This window comes from Centruroides sculpturatus, unplaced genomic scaffold (genome assembly GCF_000671375.1).
Source record: "Centruroides sculpturatus isolate CEXI.00-Female unplaced genomic scaffold, Cexi_2.0 scaffold898, whole genome shotgun sequence".
NCBI classification, from domain to species: domain Eukaryota; kingdom Metazoa; phylum Arthropoda; class Arachnida; order Scorpiones; family Buthidae; genus Centruroides; species Centruroides sculpturatus.
The window spans coordinates 19,158-28,739 of record NW_019385136.1 but is presented as its reverse complement, the minus strand read 5'-3'; the positions used below and the strand labels follow the sequence as shown (position 1 = coordinate 28,739).

Here is a 9,582-nt window from a genome sequence, read left to right as displayed (position 1 = left end):
TTTTTCCGCTTGGGAAGCGCAAGTGTGCGCGAGTTTTTCTACGGCGCTTTTCTTTCGTCGGTGAGTTGGTTTTTCTTCTATTTTTAAGTTACTAAGGTGAATGGTGAGGAAACCTTCGTCTTAACTAAACATAAGCCCCAAACAAAATATAATGAAAGCAAAATAAAAGTAAAATAAAAATAAAGCTCAGACTTGGTTCCTTACAATACTAGATGCTCACTTACACCCATTTAGATATAACATATTTTATTAAATTTTCTGATTTTATAACAAGTCAGAGACAATAACAAATACATTTTTATTAGCTCCAAATTATTTGTGACAGAAGCAAATTATACTACTAGAACTTGTATAATTAGACAAAAAAAAATTGTTGTTTGTATTTGAATTAATACGATCTAATGTCTATATTAATGTCTGTATATTTTTTTTAACATTTGCATTATGCTACATTTAATTTCAGAATTTTTGAAGGCTGATATACATTTATTATTTAAACAAGCTAAATGTTTTGTTTTTAAAGTAAGATTTTTGTTATTAAGGAGTTTATTTCTTCAAAATGATTCAGGTTTTCGTTCTAAAGTTCAGAATCTTCCAAAAATAATGCTATTATTTTAAATTATTGTAATTATTTAATTATTATTCAATAAGTATGCAATGTACTTTACATCACTCAATAGAGCAGTCTTTCAAGTTTCATCTCCCATCTAAATTCAAACATCTTGTTGTCTGCAGCTTATAGGAAGTGTCAAGAATAAAAATGGCACCCTCCACAACAGAGAAGGCATTTTGCTAAATCAGAATCACTGATCATTGTGCAATACGAGTAATTTGTAGGAGTCTTAGATATATGGCTGTTGTGGCAGGACTGACAATGAATATGCCTTAGCAAGCATAGAAAGAATTTGAGTGTCAGTCAGATGTGTGCTATGCAAAGTGACTTGCACATATCAAGAAACTGTAATGGGCAATTGTGAAATGTGGACAGTTTTTAGTGCTGTAATGCATGTTGCAACATTGTCAGACAATAATTATGATAATTTAAAATGGTAGCATTCTTTTTGGAGACACTGTATTTGATTTTATTACAAAATAATATATTGTGTGCATTATATTGTCTATATGTATATTTGAAGTTATTTAAATACTAATTTATGATTTTAAATCTTTTATATTAGGTTTAAATTTTGAACAAAAATTAATGTCATTAAGAATTCTTCAAGAAAACAGGATAATTGGCATAACTTCTTCACACACTGATCTGTCATGGTTAGAAAGAATGTTATTCAAATCTCTTAACTTGGAAGTAAATTGTACAAATGAAAATTTCTCATCAAAAGTATATATTTTTATGAATCCCTGGAATCCAATTTTTGGTGGAAATTTCTCAGTGAGATTATTTTCTCCAAATAAAGCAGAAATTAATTTTTATTTTAGGTATGTTGTTTTAAGAANAGGAGTCGTATATGCTTGTCTGCTTGAATAATATAGCGTCTAAAATTTGTCCCGTATAGTATTTTCCTTACAATAAACAGTGTTTAACAAGGAGATGCCTTACGCAATTTTCGGAGTGGGTGTGAGTTATGAGTTTTGGAGCATTTCAGAAAGTAGTATCTTATTTCAAATGTATAAAAATACCGTCGCGTTATTTAGAATGATTCCACATTCTGACATGCAATTCTTTTACAGTAGAGCGTCGTTTATCTGAAAGTCGGTTATCCGAAAGAATTCCAGTCGCCAAATTTAAATTTTCGCTAGTGCTGTGGCGCTGCAAACTTTGGCTATATCTTGGGTTACTCCAATTTTATTTTGTTGGTGTGTGTGTTTTAGCTGGCAGCACTGGCACTTTTGTGTGGTGTTTTTCTGAGGACTGTGTGAGGTGCTGAATCGAACGTTTTTGATACTTGATCAACTTCTAAAGTATATACAAACATCGCTAAACCCGATATAAAATATAGCTAAATACCAACCGAATGCCGAAAATCTATCGGGCTAGTTTTAAGGCTAATTACTAAATGAATTACGTAACCAATTTGGCTCTAGAGGTAAGCGTTAGGCGCCATCACTTTATTTAGTAATTTCATTTAGTAATTAGCCTTAAAACTAGCCCGATAGATTTTCGGCATTCGATTGGTATATTATATTATATATCACTGAATTACTGTGACAATGGTATAGCACTAAATATAGATGCACCATTTTGCCATTACTGCAACAGGTAGCACATAGCACTTGCCTGTATGGAGTATTGTTTTGCCCCTGTACACCATACTTTTCCTGTTAGTCATGCCAATTATATATCTAACTGCATTCAGGAAAAAATTTTTGAATTTAAATAATGTGACTTGCAGTACAAATTGAAAGTTCATATATAGTTAATCTGGTTCTCTTTCTCTTAGGATTTTCATGTCTGGCCTCAACATTACATCTAACTCCATTCTTGAGATTAAGGAAGGACAGTGATGGATGAACAACAGTGTGAATTTATAGGTCTACAGTTTATTCAAATTGCAACCCAAAAAGTACCCTCTGGTAACCAAGTGGTTAAAATTACTAAACACCAGTAGTCAGTTGTGAATTTGCACATGGCCAATGGGCTGGCCACGTGCAGTTTTCTGGGTTTTCTTTGCATTAGTAACACTTAAAGTGAGGTCATCTTTACATAAGTCTTTCCAGGTGCCTCTTCCTTGGCAGATCGCTCAAGTGTCACGCTGCCATAACTAAATAAATCAAACTAGTTCTAATAATTTTTCTATAAACATGATATTTACAAGGACATGCTTAACTACCAGGAAACCTGGACATCCCACTCCTCTCTCTCCTTACTAACTCATAAACCCATTGTCCCAAACTTCTTTCACTGTTACTGCTTAAGATATTCTAATATTCAGCCAAATTAATGCATATGGAACGATTTTAAAGCACAAAGTAAAGCTCGAAATCTTTCTGTGCCAATGTTTATTTTTCCTATTTATTATCATGATGACTGCTTCCTTCAAAACTTCCTGTAGTTGTAGCCTGTGTAATGTGCACTTTATTCACATGTTGAGTCTTGCTGTCAAATCTTCCGCTATTACATCTTATGCTGCAACTTTCAAAAGTTTGCTTTACTTAGATGTTTTTGCTGAGCTCTACTTTTTCAATCTGGTTTCACCAGATTTTTTTATAGGATCACATAAAAGCAATTATTCTTGCATTTTTACAAGATTTTCTCATTTAAACAAGTCTTACATCAAGCCTTTCGAATGTTAAGGTTAGCAACTTTGATCACATGTGGGGCTATCACAACCTATCCAACATGGATCTCTTTTCAAATATTAACAGTAAATCAGTATTAAGTAGTAGTAATTGACCATCCTCTCTCCCAGGAACAGGACAACTACTGCTTTTGGTCAAATTAACTTCAACCTCCATCTGCAACAGCTCCTTCTTCTTATTGGACCCACTGATATAGTGGTGTTGAAATAGGAAAATTACATAATATGAGGTTACTGGTCTGTACAAAATATGATTTAAGTGGTTTTTGAGGGTGCTGAGTTTAATTATTTGGTCCATTTTTTACAAAATTTGATTCAGTGGCAGATTACCATTTGATATTCAGCTGTGAATGAAACAGTTTGTTAGTGCTAACATCAGAAAAAAATACAATATCTTAACTTATTTAAGATATTGTATTTTTTCTAATGTTAGCTCTAACAAACTGTTTCATTCACTTTTTTAAGATATCGTATTTTTAGTTGGTGTCTACTTGACCAATGAAATTGTGCCATTTGTACCATCTGAGTATCATGATAAATGTTATAATGGTATGCTAAAATAACCAAACTCTTTATATGGTTTTCATTTTAATATTTGTTATATCATAGTATTTGTTTTGTATAACTACAAAGGTTATCTTACATAAAAGTTTACCACACTGAGTAACCAATCTAACACATTTTTAAAATTCTTTAAATTATGTACAGTAGAGGAAGAAATTTTTAAAATGTGTTAGATTGGTCACTCAGTGTGATAGACCCTTATGTAAGATAACGTTTGTAATTATATAAATCAAATACTATAATATAACAGAAGGGTTAGAAGTACGAAATAATCTAATAATCTTAATGTTTGTACTTATTTTTTGCCTGTGCAATGCTGGGCTTACCTGCTAGAAAAATCATATACAGTAGAACCTCCATTATCCGGATTTTCGATTATCCGGATTGTTCAAAATAAACAAAAATTTTACAAATTTGCTGATCTGCACTTGGCGAATTACGACACTGTTTATGTACGTGACGGAATGCATAACTTTTTTTGTTTCAACAACGTCTCACCCAGCACAGTGGTCGTAAACTCTTAAATATATTTTACGTAGTTTTAATAAATATATAAAAAAATTTTTGTGAATTGTCTTAAGGATTGCTGATGGTGTAGAAATGAAACGGCGGAAAGACTGACAGAAGCGAGGTTCTCACCTTTGTGAAAATGTAGTATTTTTTAATATATTTATTAAATGTAATTAGCGCCGGCCATGTCTTTTTACTAATTTTACGTAGTAATAAAAATATAACTTGACATACGTATTTATAAATAATTTATATTCAAATTACATCATTTCTATGACCAAGGGCGGCGTAAGGCATGGACGACGTGGGCCACCGCCTATGCCTCGCGGTCCGAAGGGCCTCGCGCCTCGAAGGTTTATGCATTACTTAAAAGCCGCGAACGCGACGAAAAAATTTTACTCGTCATAAAACGATAAATAGTTTGTCAAATTTTTATTCATAAAAATGCAGTTTCAACTGCTTTTTATTTTATAAAATCCGTCTTCTTGCGCCACCAGAGGGCCTTTTAAACAATAGGTGGTCTGTTAGCGTTGGTCAGTAGTAGTCCAAATTCAATACGAACGTTTGTTTCTTGAAAATTTGATCACTATTTAAATACAGTATTTACTTTTAATATTGCCGATATGTCATCGAAAAGAAAACGTGTTCTATTATCATTAAAAGACAAATTAAAATATTTGTTTCGATTATCTGGATTTTTCCTTATCTGGACTACCTTCATCCCCAATCAGTCCGGATAATCGAGGTTCTACTGTATTGGTAATTTGATGTTTATTGTATTTATAGTAATTTAATTAGAGATTAATTATTTATTTATTATATTCGTTATTTATTTATGAATTATTTACTTTAATTATTCAATTACATTATGTATTTCATGATTATATTTATTTTTTTTTTTAACTGTCTCCATTTTGTGGGCTCTAAGATGGCCTACTTTTAGCATGTCCACTGTTGGTTCAACAAGATCCTTAATAGGGCAGCCAGATAGTGAAGGCAGGGCCCAATATATCTGGACAGTATTCTCCCAAAAAATTTCTGGGGTTTTTGACTTGTCCAGAATCAATCATGGGACCCCAGAGTGGTAGGCTGCTGCCTTAACAGCTTGACCATCTGGTCTCATGGTTTTATTTTCACTTATTACTTGTTTGTTTGGCTTTTCTGTTCACATTATTCAGAATTAAAAAGTTTCTGATGATGTAAATTATATTTTTTGTTTAAATTTAATGATATAATAAAAGCAATTTTATAATGATAATTTCTGGATTTTGAATATATTCTGGCTTTTTTATGTTATTAGGTTCTACATGAAAGTGTATCATAGTTCACTTAAAATTCTTTCTTGCCAATATAATATTGAAACTTTATATGATTTTATACTGTTTTTATTCCATATTTTACTATATTTATATCTCAAATTAATTAAATTTCAAAAAATTTGAATATTTTAGGGAAACGACTCAACTTCTAATTTTTATTCATTGGCTTCAAGATTTGCTTTCCGAAGATATTAATATTCATGCTGTCAAAAACGTTATTAACGTCGATAAAGAAAATCCAAATTTGAATTCATCATTAAAAGAAGAATTACAATTAATATTATCTTTTGTACATGAAAATTCTGTTAAAAACAGTGAAAGTTGCCAACTGGATGCACAATTAAGTCACATGTGTTTAGATAATGCGGTGTTAGATTTTAAAGAGTATTGCAATTTCAGATTTAAGTTACTAGAAAAAGAACTTGAAACTGATGAAATTGTTGCTCAGTTGAGTTTATGAAGATATTTTAATTCTTGTATTTTATGAATTGTAATCTTTGTAAATTATTTTTATATTATAAACTGTAATAAATAATAATGTAAACAGTTTTTTATACGTTAAATAGTTTTATATGAAAAGAATAATATAATTATACTGGGTGATTTGAAAGTTTCCATACAAATAAGTGGAAATAAAATAAAATTTAATATTTTTTCTAATTATAAGAAAAGTGGAAATTTAAAATATTATTTTACTGTTAATATTTAACTTTGGTTATGACCTTCAAAATTGTGTACTAGAGCAATGCTGGAGTACAGTATGTTATCTAATATTTCTTTGTCTGGAAATAGGTTGTAAATTTTAATATGTTTTCTACATAATTAAATCGTTTCAGATATAGGATGTTCTCCTTGAATGTTTGTAGTTTTGTGAATAAATATGTGTCGGAGAATGTCTGTCAACACTCCAATTTTTATGTGCATACACTTGAAAGAGCCTGTCACACGGTGACAATTTAGACATGCATTGCCATTACTGGGACCCCATTTCTTAGTCTGCCCAATTGTGAGGTTAGCTGACTGGGGTAGAAATGTCAGGACAATTGAGTGGTCAACACTGTGGTGTGGGAGTGAAAATACTCACTGAGGCAGGTTTTCCATCTTTTAACCCATTTATTATGTACACAAAAGTTTCTTACAACATTTTGCAAAGTTGCGATGTAACACAGCTCAGGGAGTGAATGAAATGTCCACTCAAGAGTCTGACATTCAATTAAAATGCCTCAATGTCCTTGACTTAATAAAATATAAATTTTTGTCTACAAGTACATATCTTCTAATATCAGGACTTATTATACTGGCTTTACAGATAATGCTACAGATTTTCACAGAAAACAAAATAAAATAAAAAATTGTTTTCTGTGAAACTATGTAGCATTATCTGTAAAGCCAGTATAATAAGTCCTGATATTAGAAGATACATACTTGTAGATGAAAATTTATATTTTAGTCTGATGTTCAGTTCACAGTTCTCCTTTCAGTTCCTCAATGTCGTACGTTGCGATCAACAGCCCGAGGCGTGCGGCACAGCTTCAGGCGAAAGTCTCCGGAGAAGGGCGAATCTGGGCAAAGCAAGACATCATAGGAGAGTAACGGTAAGTCCCAGGAGTCAACAAATCTATTGCTGCTGATCTGCAGGATTGCAAAAATCCTGAAGTGGAGAACCAAGAACGTCATGTCCTTGATTTGTGCGGTTTTATAAGTTTTTCCCTAAAGCCACCTTTTCATTGGTCTCTGCTCGTCATCTGGTGACAATTCGAAACCGATCAGAGGGCGCGGGAGAGATCAGTTTTGCAACTAAAAACGACTCCTCTCCAGCCACATTTCCCTCGACTTTAGTCTTTTCTATTGTTTTAGTAAAAACTTTCATTGTTCAATCAGGACATTTAATTCTCCCTATTCGTGTCTGAAAATGGAGCTCTATTTCTCGATAGAGTGGTTACCTTTGGACGTTCAAAGTGGCTTCCGTCTGGTACCTCACACAATCACCCAACATCATCTCTGAACTTTTTTCTTTGTGGGCATGTCAAAGATCATGTATATGCTACAAAGGTGCCACACTTGAGAACCCTGCATACAAGAACTGCATATGCTACTAACATTATTCCAAACATGCTAGCTCAGATGTGGGCCAAAAATCAAGTACAGATCAGATGTCATACTTTCCACATCAGGAACATATGTGGAAATATACTGATTTCGTGTAGTAACTTACTTTTTTTAGATGCATTTTCTATTACATTTTCTATATTACTGTATTTGCGTTTCTTTTTCCAATATTAATCCATAGAATTAGTCATTTAAGGGGAACACCTGTATAATGAAACTAATTGGAGCAATTTTAGAAACAGTTTTGATTCAATGTTTTATGCAAATGTTATCAGATTTTTATATTGTGTTAATGTATGTTGTATTAATGTCTTAAAATATATTTAATAAAATAATATACAGTTTTAAATATTTAAAAAAATTAACATTTATCAGAAAATTAATATGGTAGAGTCCCCATTATTTAACATAATGTGGATCTGAAGATATATCAGATTGTTAATAACTCAGATAATGCAGAAAATGTTTGGTAAGATTATTAAATAATAAATTGAACTTGGATGCTTGTAACTGTATTCTACTCTTAGGTTACACTTATTACATAATTACTTTTAAACTATACAATAAAACATTTTAATTTTACTTACTAAAATTAAATGTAAACCAAATATGTAATACATTGCACCTTTAAAAACACTACATAAAAATCCAGCAATCAGTTGTTTAACTTTCCCGGCAACATTTTAAATTTTTAATAAGTAACTATTCTCACCATATATTACAATGGGCAGACCACGCCTGATTTCTCTGATAGCTCTTTCTACTTTATTTTTACTTTGATTTACTATAAACATCTTTACCAGTGGTGCCATCCGTTAAGATATTTTATTAAAAAGAAATTATTATATTTTTAATTGTTATGAAATGGCAAAACACTTAATTTTGAAGGTAGGGATGAGTTTTACAAAAAAAATTGTAAATGCTATTTCTAATCTAAATGGCGGCCATTTTTTCCGGAATTTCGTTGGAACACAAATGCCTACAAAACTCCCAACAGCTGTTTATTACGTTCCCGTAGGTGGCCATCGTTCGGAGGTTCGACCGTATATAAAAGTTCTTTTTAATATATGAGAATTAAGACAAATATATCGAAATTCTGCACATCAGAAAAATATTATTTTCTGAACTATATGCAAAATGATACAATTATACTTTGAAATAATACTCTTTCAAAGATGTTACATTCCTTCAGTTCTACATCAGACCAATTATTTTTCAGTTCGATAAGTAGAGTTATTTTTTCAATATGGTTACCATAATGTAGGGACTTTAACCGACTTTCAAAGTAAACTCGGGTCCTATTTTTCACATATTACAAATACGGTGTAGTTCTCCAGTTAGAAGTTTTTATTGAATATAATAGAAAGAATTCTTTAAACATACATCGTGTAAGAATAAAGATTAAGAGTTCAAAATCGTTGGATTTACTGGTATTATTAAATACTTAAAATTATAAATACGTAATTAATTAACTAAGAATCCCATCAATTTGTCGATGATGGATAAATGGCCGGTTAAAACATGGCGCGTAATTTCCTGGAGAATATTTTTGGCAATTGGTTTTTGTCATTCAATCCTACTGATGTTTAGATCTAACATTAAGCAGGCAAACACGAACAGTAACAAAAAAGAACTTTATTAGAAAAGGTTAGAACTGTCACAGACATCCTCGGGCAACACCCGGACAAAATCCAACGAACTTTCGCGCCTTTTCTTTTTTGACGTTGCCAGCCACTCTTGTTGGCAAGTGTTGCCAGACAGAGTTCGTGATCTTGGCAAGTGTTGCCAGACAGTGTTCAGGATCTCTGGCGCTGGCGGCCACA

General features: G+C 31.9%; 1 protein-coding gene across 2 annotated transcripts in view; it reads left to right on the top strand.

The window, feature by feature from the left end:
• LOC111635289 overlaps positions 1–9,582 on the top strand; it is a 42,514-nt gene that overhangs the window by 24,733 nt on the left and 8,199 nt on the right. The window contains exons 7-8 of one of the 2 annotated variants that reach the window (XM_023380216.1): positions 1,179–1,437; positions 5,783–6,329. In XM_023380216.1, the coding sequence (XP_023235984.1) occupies positions 1,179–1,437; positions 5,783–6,110 (587 nt within the window). In that variant the 3' untranslated portion in view covers positions 6,111–6,329. Of the gene's footprint in view, positions 1–1,178; positions 1,438–5,782; positions 6,330–9,582 lie in introns of those variants that run through there. The other variant, XM_023380217.1, reaches the window with a different exon arrangement.